The 20,230-nt window shown below is 44.4% G+C and overlaps 1 protein-coding gene across 4 annotated transcripts in view; it reads left to right on the top strand.

The window, feature by feature from the left end:
- GNB1 (G protein subunit beta 1) overlaps window positions 1–20,230 on the top strand; it is a 101,316-nt gene that overhangs the window by 76,356 nt on the left and 4,730 nt on the right. For all 4 annotated transcript variants that reach the window (XM_025427493.3, XM_025427491.3, XM_025427492.3 and 1 more), the window contains 5 exons: window positions 3,520–3,583; window positions 4,575–4,737; window positions 16,498–16,564; window positions 18,690–18,891; window positions 19,642–19,858. In XM_025427493.3, coding sequence (XP_025283278.1) covers window positions 3,520–3,583; window positions 4,575–4,737; window positions 16,498–16,564; window positions 18,690–18,891; window positions 19,642–19,858 — 713 coding nt within the window. The remainder of the gene's footprint in view (window positions 1–3,519; window positions 3,584–4,574; window positions 4,738–16,497; window positions 16,565–18,689; window positions 18,892–19,641; window positions 19,859–20,230) is intronic.

The following is a 20,230-nucleotide window of genomic DNA, read 5'->3' as shown; positions in this document are numbered from 1 at the left end:
GATCCCTGGGTGGCGCAGTGGTTTAGTGCCTGCCTTTTGCCCAGGGCGCGATCCTGGAGACCCGGGATCGAATCCCACGTTGGGCTCCCGGTGCATGGAGCCTGCTTCTCCCTCTGCCTATGTCTCTGCCTCTCTCTCTCTCTGTGACTATCATAAATAAATAAAAATTAAAAAAAAATTTTTTTAAATATTTAAAAATCAATCAATCAAAGTAAATTAAAAAAAAATAAAAATAAAAAGGCAGCCCGGGTGGTTCAGCAGTTCAGTGTCGCCTTTGGCCCAGGGCATGATCCTGGAGACCAGGGATCAAGTCCTATGTCGGGCTCCCTGCATGGCGCCTGCTTCTCCCTCCGCCTGTGTCTCTGCCTCTCCCTCTCTCTGTGTGTCTCTCATGAATAAATAAATAAAATCTTTAAAAAAATAATAATAAAAAGGGGGGGTAACATGGAAGACCTTGTGGGGGTTGGTGGGTGGTGTTGTGGTCTTGTTCTGTTTCTTGGATGGCGTGGTGGGCACATGTGTACTTGTTTTATAGCTGTTTTTGAAACTGCACAGTTGTGTTTCATAGTGCCCTTATGTGAGGACCCTATTGTATAATTACAAACAAAAGAAAATGAAAAATGATATTACAGAGGATCTCTACTATCCAGAGCCTTTCAGACATTATTTTTTCTGGATAGCTATATTTTTCCAGATAGGTAAATTTTTGTCTCTTAAAAGTCCAAAATATTTTTTCGTGATACTAGGCTGTAAATTCATGAATACCAATTTTCTTATCATGTTTGTATAGTTTATAGATACTTTCAAATTGTTGTACTGATTAATTTATTTTCAAAACCACAAGGAGAGGGATCCCTGGGTGGCGCAGCGGTTTAGCGCCTGCCTCTGGCCCAGGGCGCGATCCTGGAAACCCGGGATCGAATCCCACGTCAGGCTCCCGGTGCATGGAGCCTGCTTCTCCCTCTGCCTATGTCTCTGCCTCTCTCTCTCTCTCTCTCTCTGTGACTATCATGAATAATAAAAATTAAAAAAAAAAAAAAACAAAAACAAAACCACAAGGAGAGCCCACAAGAGATTCATGCATATGCATGTGTCGATGTATATTATATATATCTTTATGTTTATCAACATAATAATTTATACTTAATTCTACTTTTTAGAATAGTTGAGTCTATTTCAGTTGAGTCTTTTTCAGTTGAGTTAATGTGAAACTTTTTCTCCCCTTTCTAAAGTCTGCTGAAGTTCTTGTTATAATTGTGAGGGAAAAACAGCTGGCCCAGCTAGGCCTGAGAGCCCTCCGTCCTCCAAGTAAATGAGGGGTCAGAGGCATTTGGATGTGGGCCTCTATTCAGCCTCTGTTCTCAGCTTCCTGGAGCCCTCACTTCCTTGCCGGTTCTTGCCTGTGTGTTCTGGGTGGATGGTGCCTCATAGTAACTGACTTGTGAATAGCTGAAGGTTCCAGGGGTAGAATGAACCCAGTTCTCCAGCATTTGTTCTGTCTCAGATTAAGAAGTGTCCTCTGTCACCTTCTGGAGGATCATCGGACAGCTTAACATTTCTCTAACCCCTGGGTGAGTCAGCATATATTAAGCTCTCTGACCAGGAGACCTTTTCTAAAGGTGACCCTCCTAGAGGATGAGCTTCTTTACATTGGCTTGAATATTCCCTTCAAAGCCTGTGTAAAGGGCTAGCCAGAAATTGAGCAGCAGAGTGAGCCTTATTCTTTTATGTGGAAGGAAATCGCTTTTAAGTGCCTAATATGTTTGTTACTGAACCCAGGTGCAGGACTTGGCTTTAAGAAACTGCATCTGAAAAATGATAGGATTTGACCTGCACTTACTTTGGTTCTGTGATAAATTTTGCTGTGCACCACTGAAAACATTTGTGTTATTTGCCAGACTCCTTGTTGATTCCTTATAAAGGAAGTTTGAGCATCAGAATATGGAATTTGATGCAAAATGTCACAGCTGTCAGAATATCTTGAGTAAGTTTTACCTCTAGGTTTTGATCAGTTTATTAAGCCAAATATGCTCTTGGCTGAAATGATCAAAACCTATGTTTGATTAAAATCTTTACAATTAAAAATCTCTTGGGGTGGTGGCCATGTGGCCCTGTCCTCACCTCACCCAACGTGCTGTTTGCAGGTACCTAGATGTCCTGGGGCAGAGGTTTAAAGACCCTTGATGGGGGCACCTGTTCCCCTCCAATTGGGACACTTGGGCTTATGGGGTGTTCAGAGGCCTGGTCCTTCTCCCCCTGGTCTGCCCCTGCCACTGTCCTCTCCTGCAGTAGGAGGGGCCATATGAAGCCTGGCTCTCTGTAAACATGTCCTTGTGGGAGGTGGGAAACCCTGGGGGCATGGCCAGGATGTTATGTTTAAAAAAAAAAAAATTTAATCTATTGTTATTTTACCATGCTGTGGTGTATCTCTGCCTAGCATTATGAATAGAGCCTCCTTGCCATTCTTTCAAAATAGCACATTCTATAGGACAGAGTTCTTAGGGAGTCTTATGAGTAGCTTGGTTCCCAGAATTACTCTGTCCCTTTGCCCATTAGTCATGCTTTCCTTCTGCAGTATCCTAACTTAATTCTACAAATATAGACAGCAACTTTTCAACACAGGATCCCAAACTTAGCAGTTACCCAAAGCAAGAAAATAGTCTTGAAGAAAATTCATGACAGTTACTATTCTCTACTGCTGGACAAGACACGATTCTGCTGTAGTTTGTCATCTCTTTGCAAAGCAGGTGGGAGGTTAAGCACCTCCTTAACGTTTCTAGGAGACCTGGATTCCAGATTTAGCTCAGTCTGGGAAATTTTCATGGTTTTAGTTTTGTTTCGTTTTTTTTTTTTTTTTTTTTGGTGAGAAATGTCTCACAAATTTGGGATATCTAAAAGCTGATTATTCTTTACTATCTAAGCTTTCTGTGTGTCAAATGGAACATAAAGTTATATACTGAATATTTTCTGCCACCTTTAGTTCTTGAAAGATCTGTATGTCTTAGGGCGCCTGAGTGGCTCAGTAAGTGAAGCGTCTGCCTTCGGCTCAGGTCATGGTCCCAGGATCCTGGGATCGAGCCCCGTGTGAGGTTCTCTCCTTGGCAGGGAGCCTGCTTTTCCCTCTCCCTCTGCCTACCGTTTCCCCTCCTTGTGGGCATGGTGTGTCTGTCTGTCTGTCTGTCTCTCTCTGTCAAATAAATAAATATTTTTTTTAATTAAAAAAACAAACAAACCTGTCTTAGCTCACCAGAGTGGCTTTGGTGATCTAGTCTTCATTTGAAGACAAGCACTCTTGAATTTGAATTATTATTTGTGGGAGTATTTTCTTTCATGCTTTCAAAGTTGAGTTAACAATTTAGACCTTTTTATTTATTTTATAAATCAGTGTGCTTTGTCTCAAACAAGTGTGACACTGAAGTGTGTGTTCACAGTCACTAAGATTCAGATTATACGGTTGACTTTGTGTGATACCTGTGTTGCTCTGGTACTGATGAGTTTTCTATTGTCCTCTCCCTGTAGGCTTCTGGTCAGTGCCTCACAGGATGGCAAACTGATCATCTGGGATAGCTACACCACAAACAAGGTAAGGATGGCAGGGTCCCTTCCTGACAAACCCACTCAGGAGGCGGTAGGCTTCTAACTTCCTGTCCACTTGTGTAAAACACATCATACAGGATAGGGAGGGGATCACAGTGAATTTTGTTTTTAGTGTGAAGCCCAATCAGATAACTAGTGCATGCTAGTTTAGCATGCTATTGGTCTCTTCTGCTGCAGTTCATGGTCTTGTTGCAGGGCAGGGGGGGAGGTAAGTCCCTCCTTAATAGTTCTGAGAGATATGGATTCCAGAGTTAGCTCAGGCTGAGAAATTTCATGTTTTATTTAAAGATGTAGAAATCCAGCTTTTCGTTTAGTTATTAGTTTTTACAAGAGATAACCTGAAAGGCAGTAAGTATACTTTCAAGTATAAATTAAATCCTTTTAAACAGTCCAAAGTACTGTCACTGGGTCCATATATATTAGAAGATCAGACTCTGTCGTATTTTACTGGAGATCTAAGATTGCAGTATTTGTAATAAGTCTATCCTAAATATGGGGAAGTCTGTGGCAGGATTAATTACAATGTCTAGTCTGGTTATTTCACTAAAAACATTTTGTTTCATAAGTCAGTGTAGAGCCATTTTGACAGGCCAGTGAACTGTTTTCTTTTTAACATATAACCTGGATTAGGAGGCTCTAAAGCTATTACTTAGGTGCATACCTAACCATAAATTGTGACCTTAACAAAACTGTAGATTAAATTTGGTGTGCAGCAGTGGATATTTTTTTTAAAGCTGAAATCAAGAGTCAGATGCTTAACCAACTGAGCCACCCAGGCGGCACGTGGATTTGTAATTAAATTAGTACTTTATCTGACTAGTCACATGTATAAATTATTTTCAAAATAACTCTGGCTGTTGTTTGGCTCTATCGCATTCTATGCTATGAAAGTTGTAGACTAGAAATAGAATCATAGTGTCCCTAGTTAATGTTTTTGAACTTGAGTGTGTCTGCCTCATCTGTGTTCTGTCACTTAGGTCCATGCCATCCCTCTGCGTTCCTCATGGGTCATGACCTGTGCATATGCCCCTTCTGGGAACTATGTGGCCTGTGGTGGCCTGGATAACATTTGCTCCATTTACAATCTGAAAACTCGTGAAGGGAATGTACGTGTGAGCCGTGAACTGGCCGGACATACAGGTACATGTTCTCACCAGTAACCTCATAGTTGGAGATGTTTGCCTGCTGTGTGTTATATGCTTTGGACACTCACCTCTTATCAATAATATTTAATAAGGTTGGTTGTAATAATAGTGAGAAACATTCTGAAAATGAAATCAAAGATAGGCTTTTGATATGCCTTCACTGGTAAGAAGCCTTTGGATTGAGGATCTTAGGGATCACTGCCTCATCCTGACAGCCACCTTTTTTTTTTTTATAGAAACATTGCTTAATCTGTTACCTTCTTCTAAACCATCTTGTATTCATGAGTGCCTTTCCAGGAGGGTTTCCTAATCTACACGTGCATTTATACACATATACGTATGCGTACACACACATATACATGTATGGATCCAACCTGGTCCTCTAATACACTTTGTACCAATGAGCACTCTTGTTGAAAAGGAAACAGAAAAGAGTCCTTGTAGGCTGTTCCTTTGAATACAGCCAGCTTTAAGAGTTAAATGGTTATTATTTTGCCAAGTTTAGTTTACCTGTGACACTTGTTCATAACAAAAAGAGGTCTCATCCTAATATTTTACTTATATGGCCGTCTGCTCAGTTCTTACGGTTACACCCTGCTATACTCACCTACTACACCTGCAGCCAAAGAAATGATCAAAAGTAATGAATAATACTACTTTTGACTCTAGTTAAGCCTTCTGTTAAATTAATTTTAGCCAGATAATATGTGCATGGTCCCTTTTTTTTTAATTTGTGTGATATTTTTTTTGTTTGTATTAAAGTATAACTAGCATATGGTATTCTGTTAGTTTTAGGTGTGTAATATAATAGAGTTTCAGGTATAATCATTTAACATTTGTATACATCTCTCAGCGTTCGCCACAATAAGTGTGCTTAACCCTGTTTATCTGTTTCCTCCCTCCCTCTTCACCCTCCCCTCTGGCCACCACCATTAGATCATACAGTTATCCTTTTTAAAGATACGTTCCGGGATCCCTGGGTGGCGCAGCGGTTTGGCGCCTGCCTTCGGCCCAGGGCGCGATCCCGGAGACCCGGGATCGAATCCCACGTCGGGCTCCCGGTGCATGGAGCCTGCTTCTCCCTCTGCCTGTGTCTCTGCCTCTCTCTCAATCTCTCTGTGACTATCATAAATAAATAAATAAAAAATTAAAAAAAAAAAAAAGATACGTTCCCTGGGGGGATCCCTGGGTGGCTCAGCGGTTTAGCACCTGCCTTCAGCCCTCCTTGATCCTGTAGTCCTGGGATCGAGTCCCACATCGGGCTCCCTGCATGGAGCCTGCTTCTCCCTCTGCCTGTGTCTCTGCCTCTCTCTCTCTCTCTGTCCGTCTCTCATGAATAAATAAAGTCTTAAAAAAAAAAAAAGATATGCTCCCTGTATTTCATTCATTTCTGCCCTGCATTATCCCACCCTCTGCTTGCTTTGGGTTTGCTTTCTTCTTGATTTTCTAGCTTCTTAAGGTGGAATCTTAGACCTTTCCTTTTCAAATAGTAGCACTTAAAGCTATAAATTTCTCTTTGAACAGGGCTTTAACTGTATTATCATTCAGCTTGAAGTATTTTTAATACCCTTTTGATTATTTCTTTGATTCATGGGTTATTTAGAAGTATGAAGTTTAATTTTCAAGTACCTGGAGTTTTTATTTATTTATTCCTTAAATAACTTATTTATAATTGAATTCTATTATGTTCAGAGAATATATTCTGTGTCGAGTCTTTTCAGTTTGTTGAGACTTGTATTTAATGGAGCAGATAGTCTGTCAAGATGAGCATGTCACATACACTAGGAAACCAGGTCTGTTTTGCAGTTGCTGGGCAATGTTCCAGGTGTGTTCATTCAAGCCAGACTTTTGATCCTGTTCACATCTCCCAAAACTTCATCTCTGTGAACTGCTGGCAGTAGATGTTAAGGGCCCTGATTATGGATTTAATACTTTCTTCCTTTAATTTTGGCAATTTTTGCTTCATATGTTTTGAGTTCTGTTAATAGAGCATATACATTTATGGGTGTCATGTCTTCCTGATGAATTGTTCCTCTTAACATGATGAACTGCCCCTTTTCCTCTCAGAATATGATTAATATTTTTTGTTGTAAGTCTACTTTATTTGATGTCAATAGAGGCATGCCTGATTTCTGTTGTTTTCATGTTTTTTTTTCCATCCATTTTCTTTCAACATAACTGTATCTTTGTAAGTAGGGTTCCTTATGACAGCATATAATTGGGTCTTGCCTTTTATCCATTCTAAAGGGTTCTGCCTGTCAGTGGTATTGGTTCATTCCTGTTTCATGTGACGTGCATACAGTTGGATTTAGCTCTGTCGTGTCACCACTTGCTTTGCTTCCCTGCCTTCCTTTGGGTTAGTTTACTAACCTAAATTCTTAGAATACTAGTTGAGTTTATCTGCTGGCTCGTTTGGTTTCCTTTTTGCATTAATTTCTAGTGGTTTATCTAGGGATTACAATGTACATTCATAACTTTTCACGGTCCACTCAGTTAATATTGTATCAATTCATATAAAATAGTAGAGTCTTGCAGCTGGAAAGGTCTATTTTTATGCCCTTCCTCATTCTTTTTTTTTTTTTTTTTAATTTTATGTATTTATTCATGAGAGACATAGAGGGAGGGAGGGAGGCGAGACATAGGCAGAGGGAGAAGCAGGCTTCTCACAGGGAGGGAGCCAGATGCAGGACTCAATCCTGGAGCCAAAGCCAGACACTCAACCGTTGAGCCACCCAGGCATTCCTACCCTTCCTCATTCTTAAAAGTTCTTTTTTTTTTTTTTAAAGAATGAGAGAGAGCACAAACAGGGAGGGTCAGAGGGAGAGAGAATCTTAATGAGACTCCACACCCAGCACAGAGCCCAACGCTGGGCTCAGTCTCACACCCTGAGGTCATGATCTGAACAAGAAACCAAGAGTTGGACACTCGACCAACTGAACCACCCAGGGACGCCAAAGTTTTTTTTTTTTTTTTAAGTTTTTATTTTACTTTATTGTTATTATTTTTAAAGATTTTATGTATTTAATTCATGAGAGGCACAGCAGAGGGAGAAGCAGGCTCCCTGTGGGGAGAGCCTGATGCAGGACTTGATCCCAGGACCCCGGGATCACACCCTGAGCTGAAGGCAGATGCTCAACCACTGAGCCACCCAGGCGCCCCTTTATTTTATTTAAGTAAATTCTACACCCAACATGGAGCTTGAACTCACAACCCTGAGATGAAGTGTTGGGTGCTCCATGGACTGAGCTAGCCGGGTGCTCCTGTTTTCCTTCATTTTTGAATGGTATTTTTGCTGGATATTTTGATTTCTGGGGTTGACATTTTTTCTTTTAGCACTTTAAAAATTTTTTTGTATTTATTATGCTTCAACATCTTGAATTTGTAAAGTTTTGTCTTTTACTAAATTGAGGACATTTTAGGCCATGTCCTCAAATATATTTTCTGTTCTGTAGCCTCCCCTCATTTTGCACTGCAGTGTGTGGGTTTTCCTTTGGTTCTGTGGGTTCCTGTGGCTCTCCACCTTTTCCTGTAGTCTCCCTCTTCTACAGATCTGTCCTTGGGCTTATGTGACTTCTGTCACCCCCAATACTCTGACCACTGAGGAACCTGTATATGTCAGATGTTCTGTTTTTAGATTCTAGGATTTTGTTTGCTTTTTAAAAACATATTTGTTAACGTTTCTGTTGAGATTTCCTGTCTTGTTATTTATTACATATATATTTGGTATCCTTCATTATAGTTACGAGAGCTGCCTTGAGAATTTTTGTCTGCCATTTCAGCAGCTAATCCCTCTAGAGGTTGGTGTTGGTGACTCTTTTCTCTTCAGTAGGGGGTGACACTTCCTCTTAGTACGATCAGTAATTTTGAACTATCCCCTGGTTATTGTGAAGTGTTGTGTTGCAGAGACTGTGTTCTTGTGCTCTGACATGGCCATGCTGTGTCCTTTCAGGCAGCCACAGAAGCCACGTCTGTCCTTTTCCCATCAGCCAGGTCATGTGGAGCCTGCTCTTTGTGTGGTTCACATGTAAGCTTCGAGCACTTAGGTGCATGACTGAAGTCTCCTTTTCTGTGGCTTTCTCCTTTCTAGGTTCTCTTTCACTTTCTGACTGTGGTTGCCCGCAAATCTGTCTGCTGGCGATTCAAGAAGGTCTTACCCATGTGGTGTCTCAGATGGGGACCTGCCATAAAAACAAACTCAGTACTTTTCTTTTTTTTCCCAAGTATAGGCTTCCCTTCATTTTGTCTGTTTCTCTTTCCTGTGTCTTTAGATGTTTGTTTTTTGTGTTAAGGATTTCATTTTTAAGCAGTCTCAAACCCAACATGAAGCTCAAACTCCTCATGATCCTGAGATTAAGAGCTACTTATTTAACTGAATGACCTAACCATGTGCTCCTATTTGTTTTTATGTTTATCCAGAGCTCATAGTTATTTTCTGTGGGAAATTGGCTCCTGTGGATAGAACTGCTACCCCCCTGCCAGAAGCTGGGGTAGACTATATCTTCATGGTCCTTGCAAGCAGGGTGATTCTATCCAATGAGCATACTTCATAAACCACTTTGTTACCACGTTGATGAACTTCCAACACACATACATTCTTAATGTTTATCAATTGTTGATTTATAATCAGATTCAATACATTGATTCCATTTTTAATTAAGACTTTAGGTTTTTAACACTGCACTTATCAAAACAAAAAACAAAATTAGTATTAGAGGAAATTAGTGTTTTTGAAATTTTTGTTTCCTTCATATGTCATAAAATTTTACTTCCTGGGAGTTGAGTGGTTTCTTAAAAACATTTGGGGAACACCTGGGTGGCTCAGCAGTTGAGCATCTGCCTTCGGCTCAGGGTGTGATCCTGGAGTCCCAGGATCACGTTCCATGTTGGGCTCCCTGCATGGAGCCTGTTCTCCTCTGCCTGTGTCTCTACCTCTCTCTCTCTCTGTGTCTCATGAATAAATAAAATCTTAAAAAAAAACACACACACACACACAACACAGTTTGGCTCTTAAAAGAGTGTTACTTTCTTCAGACATGATACATAATTTTCAGCTTCAAGTCAATAAAGGTTACAATTTCATAAGCTTAAAATAGTCTTGTTTTAGTCAGAGGGTTAAGGTGTGAACTGTTAAAGGGTTCCACACATTTGAGGGTTGCTATCTTTGTCTTGTCTCAGGCCTGAATGTCCGTTCATCACTTATACGTCTCTCTGGCCTGAGCATTAGCTTGAGAACTCGTGTTTAAGCCATGGTAGGGACATTTTCTTATATAATCTTAGAAATGCAGTTACACTAAATAGGCCTGTGAGTGCCATTATCAGGTGTACTGAATCCTTCCTAGTCATGTTTGATAGCCCTGGGACAGGAATCCTAGGCACTCAGCTTCAGGGATAAGGCTCTTGGTAATCAGTTGTGTCCTGCTGTTGTTTCCATGGGATGTAAGGGCCCATATGGAATAAACAGCTACCCAGGGTTTGGAAGTTCTTTGGCAGTACTTCAGAGAGGAACCCTCAGGTGCTGCTCTGTCTTACAGAGTAAAGGATGCCCTCTGGAAATGGCTAATGGACTGAATTCACAGTAATTGAGATGGGATGTTTATTATCACTAGTATAAATGTATTACATACAGAGTACAACTTTCTGACTGCTGTTTTGGTGGAAATCCCTATATTTAAGAAATGAGGAACTCACTGAGGACTCACATCTGATGGAAGTGTCAGACCTGGTGTCACAGACCTATTCTCAGAGCAGGTCCCTTCATGCTAACAAGGAAAGAATTGACACTTGCTCATAAAGGTACCTTCCTTCCTCAATGTCTCATTGCAGTGTGGACACACTGCCTTCCCAGGATCATCTGCTCAAGATGGCCACAGAGGTATAAACATTTTGATAAGAGTTTAGCCAGAGTTTTTCTGGGTATACAACTGTGGTATGTTGCTCAATGACTGCCTATCATTCCTGCCAAACCAGCTGTGGTGGCAACTTCATTTTCTAGGGATAGTTTGTTCCTATAATCTGAAGCTGAATATTTTACACTCATGTGAAAGCACAGTGAACTGGACACATTGTCTGCTAATCGCTTGTTTTTCTGGCATACTGCAGCACACTTGGCTATAGGGGGAAAGATGTCTCCCCATAATTCTGCTCCAGGGGTTATAATACGGTTGCTCTTTGGCACCCACTTCATTGGCAGTTAGTTAGATTTAACAGGACACATGCTTTAGGGTGTGTGTGTGTGTGTGTGTGTGTGTGTTAGTGTTACAGTCTGGGAAAGTCAGGTCTCACTGTTCACTAAATAATCTCATGGACCATTCCTGGGGAGCCTGGCTGCCTGATGCCTGGCTGGGTGCAGGGGCTCATGGTCCTGTCTGGAATGTGTGCTGCTTGCCCCTTGGCTGCCTTCTGGATGGCCCCCTTGCCACCTCTCTGCCTGCTCAGTAGCCATACACAGAAGGAGCCTCTTCCTAGGGTTGCCACAAGTCCTGGCTATGCCTGCCATGGGCCACACTGGGTCCCACACCCACCCCATCCAGCCTCCTGGATTGACTACCTGGATCCAGATTTCATACCATCCTGGAAGGATGATGGCAAACTGCCCAAAACCCTGAGTTTTGAGAGCACGAGGTCACACAGCCTTGTGAATGCATCTGAAGGTGTTTCTAGGTTGCTTATGTTTTCATCTGATTCCATCTAGTGCCATTAATGCTTTATAAACTCTCTTAACTCATTTATTTTAGAGAAGGGGTGGGGAGGGACCAAGGAGCGAGGGAGAATCCCAGGTAGGCTCCATACCTGGTACAGAGACTGATGCGGGGCTTGATCCCACAGCCCTGAGATCACCACCTGAGCCTAAATCAAGAGTCAGATGCTTCACCGACTAAGTCACACTGGCGCTCCTAAGCTCTCCTAACTCTTAATAAATCCCTTCTTTGGTATTTCCTCACTCTCACATCTTTAGGTTACTTCATCATGTATTTACCCCGTTTTAACCAAACTACTTGAACAGTGTTTTCTCACTGTCTTTGCTCTCTGGCTGCCATGTGCACCAGAGTGTGGGGCAGCTGGCTTTCCCTCTATCTCTGGGCTGAACTGTAATCCCTCCCAGAACAGAAGCTGCATCGGATGCTGCACAAGTACCTGCTTGGTGGCCACCCGCGATGGGGCCTTGTGTGTCCGACTGCAACTCTGACTTAGCCCAGGCACCCAGTTTGGTGCATTGGTGCTTTCTAGGGGTAGGCTGGCTGAAACCACCAATGTGCTCACTATGAAAATTTGGGAAAATAACTTTAAATTCTCTTCTTTTGTGTTTTTAATCTATAGTCTCACCCAGAACTATGATGTTTCTAAAGAGTTGAGAGTCCCTTGGGTGCTGATGCGTCTCTGTTGCTGGATGTCTGCAGTCTTCAGTTTGTCCGTAGTGTGAACATTCTTATGGATGAATGACCCCTCAGCTTATAGCCATTTTCTTGGGAGAAGTTTGCTTAGCTGGGCCTTTTGGTCTTGGCAGGCCATGTGAGTCACTCTTCTACCCACATTGGTACTCTTGGCTTTGCTCTCTTTGGGTCAGTAGCTTCTCCACATGCAGAAGTAAGTGTATTTGCTCCTCTGGCAACAGATTCCCAAGCAGGCAACATACTCTGTCAGGACATCCTGCCTCTGTCCTCCAGGCCTCAACAGACAAAACCCCTGGGTCTCCCCCCATGGTCCTTGACCCAAGTACCTACTCTCTGTACTGCCTCATTTCAAGCCTCCTGTCTCTGGACAAGGCTGTTCCCTAGCATGTCCTGTTACTGTCACCCATGGTCTCTGTGAGGTGCACAGGGACACCCTTGTGCCCTTGCATCTCTGGACCTGGCACCCATGTCTGTTGGGGGTCTGTATTCCCAGATGCTCTCTAAGCTCCCAAAGGACAGCAGCACCACTGGCTGGCCACTGTGTAGCACACTCTGTAGCACACTCAGACCTGGGGAGGGGGTTCTCTTTACCTGAGGCAAACCCCCGCACATACACACAAACACACACACACCTCTGGTGGGGGGCCTTCTTCACCCGAGGTAACCCCACCCTACACACATATACACATGTATATGCAAAAAATTACCTGGACAGCCCTCCAGGTAATTTATTCATTCTTCATTAACAAAGATGGTCACTGCCACTGATTGTTAAAACTTTTTGAGTGCACAGACAGCTGTGATCTTCCCAACAGTTCCCTGAGACCATCCCCAGTTCAAGAAGAGGCTGCGATTCCTCAGAGAATGCCGCTGAGCCACCTGGGCTGCCCCCTATTCTTTTGTTTGTTTGTTTGTTTGTTTTTGAAAGAGAGAACAAGGGTTGCCTGGGTGGCTTAGTGGTTTAGTACCTGCCTTTGGCACAGGGCGTGATCCTAGAGTCCCAGGATCGAGTCCCACATCCAGCTCCCTGCATGGAGCCTGCTTCTTCCTCTGCCTGTGCCTCTACCTCTCTGTCTCTGTCTCTGTCTCTCATGAATAAATAAAATCTTTAAAAAAAAAAAAAAAAGGAGGAGTGAGACTGGGGGGAGCAAAAGTGAGGAGCAGACTCCCTGCCCAACATAGAGCCTTCTTACCCTGAGATTGTGACCTAAGCCAAAATTAAGAGTCGATCACTAACCTACTGAGCCACTCAGATGCCCCCTCAAAGCCCACATTCTGAAGCCACTATGTTCAGCCAGATGGCTCCTGTGAGGCTGTCCTGGTCCCCATAGGGAGCGCTGTTGGGCCCTTCTGAGACTGTTGTCGCCGTACCATCTGCCATGCTCATAGGCCAGATGACCCAGTGTTTGTATTAGATGGGCACCATCACAGTGCTCTTGAACACTGATGCGCAATACTTGTGTGTTAGCCCTATTTAAAAGTTAGGTTTCTACTTTTTCTTTATGGAAGAATAAAACGTTATAAAAAAGCATAATATCTGGCTAGGACGCCTGGGTGGCTCCGTGGTTGAGCGTCTGGTGTGTGTGGCTCAGGGTGTGATTCCCGCCTGGGGTCCGGGATCGAGTCCCACATCGGGCTCCCTGCGAGGAGCCTGTTTCTCCCTCTGTCTATGTCTACCCGCCCCCACCGTCTCTCATGAATAAATAAATAAAATCTTAAAAAATAAGCAGACAATGTAATATCTAAAAAAATACAGGTATGTATATATATATAGTATCTATGTGGCTTTTTTTTTTTTTTTTTTGGTCTCTCAATGTATAAAATTCAAAGAGGACCAAGAAGTAAGTTACAAGATTGTGATCAGGCAACCCTGACTTTTTTTTTTTTTTAAATAATTTTTAATTTATTTATGATAGTCATACAGAGAGAGAGAGAGAGAGAGAGAGAGAGAGAGAGAGGCAGAGACACAGGCAGAGACAGAAGCAGGCTCCATGCAGGGAGCCCGACGTGGGAGTCGATCCAGGGTCTCCAGGATCACGCCCCGGGCCAAAGGCAGGCGCCAAACCGCTGCGCCACCCAGGGATCCCAACCCTGACTTTAATTAAAATATTTGTGTATGTATTTTGAAAGCTCCAACTACAGACAGGGAATGAATGTAAAAGCCACCTTCCCCAGCAGTGCCTCCCACCCCTGTCTGCATGAGCACTGTTTGTGCTGCCAGCAGACCTTTAGGACCCAGAGAGGGGACATTGTCTTGTGCGTTCTCTTCACCTGAGGGGTCTTAGTGTGGAGAGTTTCCATGACTGTCTGGGGCCATACGTTGTTTTGTAAATGTAATAATTTCCCATGATCTTCCTGGCCCTTAAGCTTACCTGACACTTGCTGATCATCTGAGGCTCCACAGAGTCCACCTGACTTTACCAGCGGTGGAGCTGATGTGTCAGCATGCCATCTCTGGTCCTGGAGGTGGGACGTTCATGTGCTCTGCCTGGCTAGACCACAACCTGCATGATACATGAGGTGGACAGACACTGTCTTGGAGCTCATATTTTTTTCTTTCTTTTTTTTAAAGATTTTATTTATTTATTCATGAGAGACAGAAAGAAAGAGACTGAGACTTAGGTAGAGGGAGAAGCAGGCTCCCTGCGGGGAGCCCGATGCAGGACTCAATCCCAGGACCCCAGAATCATGCCCTGAGCCAAAGGCAGATTCTGAACCTCTGAGCCACCCAAGCATCCGGAGGTCATGTTTCTTTGGGCCATTGGCGTACGTGTGTCCTGCCTGGCCCTGCTGGAGACACTGCTGGTGCTGGAGTCTCCATGACTCTATCCCACCTTCCCTGCACTCCTCAGTCAAGCAGAGGCTATGATGGTACAGAGTAAGGGTCAGTGGAGGGTCCACTGGGTACCTCACTAGATGGGGCTGGACATGCAGTGCCAACTTCTGGAAAGGAGGGGAGTTTGAGCTGACTTGAACAATATAAGAATGCACCAAAAAGCAAATGCTGTTTTTGGAGAGGCATGCCGTGTGGTGGGGGCCATGGGTCAGGTGCACAGTGTGACTTTGTCATCAGGCGATTTCAGCAAAGGCCACTCCTCACCCAGCTGGACATTGATTCACTGCTGGGGTCCTTAATGTCCCTGTGGATTGACGTGACATGGGCTCTGGGAAGTATTTGACCATACATCATTTTTTAGACACATGGCTAATATTTAAAAATTATCATCTCCAAATATTTACTTTACATACCAGAACTCTTCTGTAGCTTTCTTCTTTGTATTTTGTTTATTTTACTGGTTTGCACAACATCATACATGGCTCTCGTGTGGACTGAGAAGAAAGGTTTCAGGGCATACCTTACAAGGGTGTTTCATCTTTGCAAGAGTGGCAAGTGCTGCTGCACCTTCCTTCTGACTGCCTGGCCAGCTGGGGTGGGGACAGCTCTGGTACCATCCTGGCCAGCCCATTGGGCACACTCCTTTTGGGGTTAGATTTGTTTACCCTGCATTTCTAGTCCTTAAGGGCACTCATAGTAGAACAAAACTATAAACTACTAAACAAAGCTTAACTAATTAGAAACCATAATGTGTAGGTACTGCAGAATTGGTTTTCTGTTTCACTTTTCCTCATACCAAAAGCTGATCAAAGTTAGGAATTTCAGTACCTCCTACCCTCTACATCCCAGCTCCACAGCTCTGCCTCACCTCCCACACGCTTGGCAGGTTGGGTGCTCAGGCAACACTTAGCCATTTCCTCGCCAACTTGCCTGTTAGAGTGTCCTGTAGAAAACAACTGTACTGCTCTGCTTGGCACCCCAATCGCAGCTCTGGCTATGTCTTCCTGGAGAGTTCAGGAGGCCTCTGCAGGTATTTCTCTCCCCTTCCTTCACACACTTTCTCTCCCTACTGGAGTGTGGGCTCCAGGAGGGAAAGAAGCATTCCTAATTGCTATGTGTTCCAGGTGCCAGGGTTAAGTTCTTGTGGGATGAGTGGGTGTCTGAGTGGGAAGGGAACCTATTGTCCCCACATATGGATCAGAGGAGCAGAGATGGAAGGAATTCTTGTACCTGCTCAGTGTCTGCCAGTGTGTGGGCTACTCTGCTCACTGCCTGCCTTTTGCCCTGTTGTCTACCACCACCACCACCACCACCACCCCCTGCCCTGTGTGCTATCAGCCAATGCCCTGAGGGCTTCGCTACTTTCTTTATTTATTACTGAGTGGGATACCAGGGCCAGGGGTCCCTGATGAGGCAACAGTCTTCACCTTCATGTAGGACTTTGAGGTGTAATCATTCTGCCAGTGTGTGTTTCTATTTACAGGACCTCAGAATCAGGTCAGGGTCATCATCTTTGTTTGTTTTCCAGGTTATCTGTCCTGCTGCCGCTTCCTGGATGACAATCAGATCGTCACCAGCTCTGGGGACACCACTTGGTGAGCATCCGAGCGCCATGCCTTTCTCATACTGCCTGCCTTGGATGTGTAGGAAATAAGATTCTTGACATTAATTAGGCCAATTTTTTTTTAAGATGAAGTGTCTGTGAGGCATCAAACACAAGTGTGTGAGTGATATGGAGTTCATGGTACTGTGTAGATTTTAAAGCTCAGAGTTTAATTTGGAACAAGGAAGGACTGACTCAGGGACATTGAAGCTGCAACTGTACTAGAAGTGCCTGCTTTTCTTTCCCCAGCACACACTCCCTGGCTGGGTGACACTCAGCAGCCCTTTGAGGGGCGGAGGGGAGTGGGTGTGTTTCCATCCCCTCTTAGCACTGTGCCATGTGGACACTGAGCAGGGCTGAGGAGCAGGGCTTATTGTTTCAAGTTGACTGTGTCAGAATTCCTGAGTTTGAGCTGTTACCTCACTTAGAGTTAGAAGCCCACTTAAAGAATCTCTAGAATTTTCATTTGTGTCACCAGAGCATACAATTTAAATGATCAGATGGGTGGTTGATTGGTTGGTTGGTTTTGGATGTAGAACACATTCTTAATAGTTTCCTGTTTATTTATTTATTTATTTTTTAAAATTTATTTATTCATGATAGACAGAGAGAGAGGCAGAGACACAGGCAGAGGGAGAAGCAGGCTCCATGCCGGGAGCCTGACGCGGGACTCGATCCCGGAACTCCAGGATCGCGCCCTGGGCCAAAGGCAGGCGCCAAACCGCTGAGCCACCCAGGGATCCCCTAGTTTCCTGTTTAAAAGCCCAGGGGCACCTGGGCAGCTCAGTCCCTTAGGCTTCTTCCTTGGGGTCGGGTCATGATCTCAGGGTCCTGGGATCGAGCGCCACGTCAGGCTCCCTACTCAGAGGGGGGTCTGTTTCTCCCTCTGCTTCTGCAATTCACCCCAATCATGGTTGCTCTGTCTCCAATAAATAAATACAATCTTTAAAAAATAAAAGAGTAAGCCATCTGCTAAGGCTAGAAGTTTGACTTAAGGGTTTTTACATTGTTTGGTTCCAATAGGTATTTTATGAGTCATTTTAGATTCAAGCTGTCCTTGAAAGCTTTTCTGGTCTCTGAGGCATGATGTGGAGACCTGCCCTGCACCAGGTCCTGACTCCCATATCCAGCCTTTCCTGTTATACCGTGTTCTCTTCATATAAATTGTATAAGTTCATAAAAGGTTTATAATCTACATCAATTTTAGGAAGAATTTCTGTATTAGAAGATATATATTTTTAAAGATCAAGCTCCCTGCTCCTGGGAGCCTAATGCAGGACCTGAGGTCATGACCTGAGCCGAAGACACCTAATGAACTGAGCCACCCAGGTGCCCCTAGAAAATACTTTTTAAAGCTTTTTCACTTACAAATAAGTGTTTTTAAAAAAAAAAACAAAAACAAAAAAAAAAAAAAGTGTTTTTCAGAGTCGTAGGCACATCTTATTTCTTCCCCATAGTCCCCCAGTCCCTGGCACGGAAACCCCTGCATGGTATCCAGTAAACCATGTGACTGGATTTGCATTTCAACCAGATTTCCTGGGAGGCTGGAATGAGCAGAGCAGTGTTCAGTGCTGGTGCTTCCTAGGGTTGAAGCACTGTCCACATCTTACTTTTGCAGCTCTCAAGTAGCTGCTCACACTGACAGCTGCGGGGCGCACCAAAGTCAGGGCTGCCACCATGGCACATTAGCCATCTCCTGTCTGTTGCTCCAGGGAGGAGCCATGGGACCTCAGCGTTGCTGGTGTTGTCTCTGTCCTAGCTTCTGGCATTGATACTGGCAGCAGTAGATTCACATTCTCTGCCCCATTGGGGGTACCTCCAGCAGCTCCCTGTTGCTCCTGGCAAGCCCACACAGAGTACAGGTCACTGGCTCCCTCTTTGCAGGTGTTTAAGTTGACATAGAGATAACCATTGCTCCAAACCCTGGGGCCACATTCTAATCTGTATTTTGTTTGCTTTGGCTTCTTTTCTAAACAAAGTCACATTACAAATTTAGATTTGTCAGGAAAAAAAGTGCGGAGGTTTACTGTGGTCCTGGGTGGTTTGAAGGAGTGTTAGTCACATGACTGGTTGTCTGACAAAGTTAGATGACTGTTTGTCCTGTGTTCCTGCTATAGTGCTCTGTGGGACATCGAGACCGGCCAGCAGACAACCACGTTCACTGGACACACTGGGGATGTTATGAGCCTTTCACTCGCTCCCGACACCAGACTGTTTGTCTCTGGTGCTTGTGATGCTTCAGCCAAACTCTGGGATGTGCGAGAAGGGATGTGCCGGCAAACTTTCACTGGCCACGAGTCCGACATCAATGCCATCTGTGTGAGTCGGGGTCCTTTTCCAGCTGTTTGCAAGTTAGATTGTGTGCTGCAGAACACACCATTAAGTCATAAAATGTTTTCAGGGTTAGATGTTCTGTTTTTTTTCTATCAACTATAACCTACTTTACAAAAACTCTTTATAGAAAAGTGTGATATGGTCTGTCCTTGTGAAGCCAGCTAATTCTGTGTTAACTCGTTCATCTCACAGACATTGGCATTGAGCCTGTTGTGTGCAGGGGCAATCCAGTGATTGGTACCTTGGCTTCCCTCTCGTTTGCCTTGGCAAACAAGGCAATACAGCCTCTTAGGAACAGGAAGCAGAGGCTGAGTTTTGAGCAGGAACCTTATGCCCTCAGCCCAGTGGTTGGGGCATAGCCGATGATGTGAAAGGGGTTTTGTGAGATGTGAAGCATGGTATCTGGTTGGTTGGGTCTGGGGGTCCCTTCTCCACAAGGCTAATCTGGCTGCTCGTTGCCCTCAGGGGTAACCAGGCTCTTCCTGCTTCTTGGAAAATAGTTAATCATGAAATGAAGTCTTCTCTTTTGGGAGGACAGTGGCTATGTCTGCCCCAGTACCAATGCCCTCACTTCCAGGTACCTGGGCAGCTGCCACTCCAACCCCCTCTGCGTCTGCTAGAGCCCAGTCCTTGCTGACCTTTCCCTCCTGTGCCAGCAGCAGCCCTGCTGTTGGGCAGGCCTGTTTCCGGTACTTCTCTTTGTACATTTGCATACTCTCTTGACTTGCTTTCTAGTTCTTTCCAAATGGCAATGCATTTGCCACTGGTTCAGATGATGCCACCTGCAGGCTGTTCGACCTTCGTGCAGACCAGGAGCTCATGACTTACTCCCATGACAATATCATCTGTGGGATCACCTCGGTGTCTTTCTCCAAGAGCGGGCGCCTCCTCCTCGCAGGGTACGATGACTTCAACTGCAATGTGTGGGATGCACTCAAGGCCGACAGAGCAGGTAGGTACTTGTTGGGCCTTCCTGGGCCTACTGGGCACTTCTCCTGGGTGACACCTTTCAGGATGACCATAATGCACCAAGGCTGAAATGTTTAGGTTTGTAGCCCATCATGCTGCTAAGAAACATGTGCCGAGCCCAAGTACACCTGCCTGCACCGTGGCGTGCCCCAGCAGAGAGATGGGTGACAGGCCAGGGTATTCTTACTCAGGCTTATGTGGGCTTTTTTAGGACCAGAAGCTCTCCCTACACGGACTGTGTACAGTACACACAGCCACAGTGCGCAGGACAGAGTGAACTGCTGGGTGTTTGAGACTGTTGCCTTGCTTTCTCTCCCCTCTGGCTGTATGCAGTAGAACTGTGGTGTGCCCAGTG

The sequence above is a fragment of the Canis lupus genome, chromosome 5 (genome assembly GCF_003254725.2).
Source record: "Canis lupus dingo isolate Sandy chromosome 5, ASM325472v2, whole genome shotgun sequence".
Taxonomy (NCBI): Eukaryota; Metazoa; Chordata; class Mammalia; order Carnivora; family Canidae; genus Canis; species Canis lupus.
The sequence above is the reverse complement of the archived record's forward strand: the minus strand, read 5'-3'. Positions and strand labels throughout refer to the sequence as shown.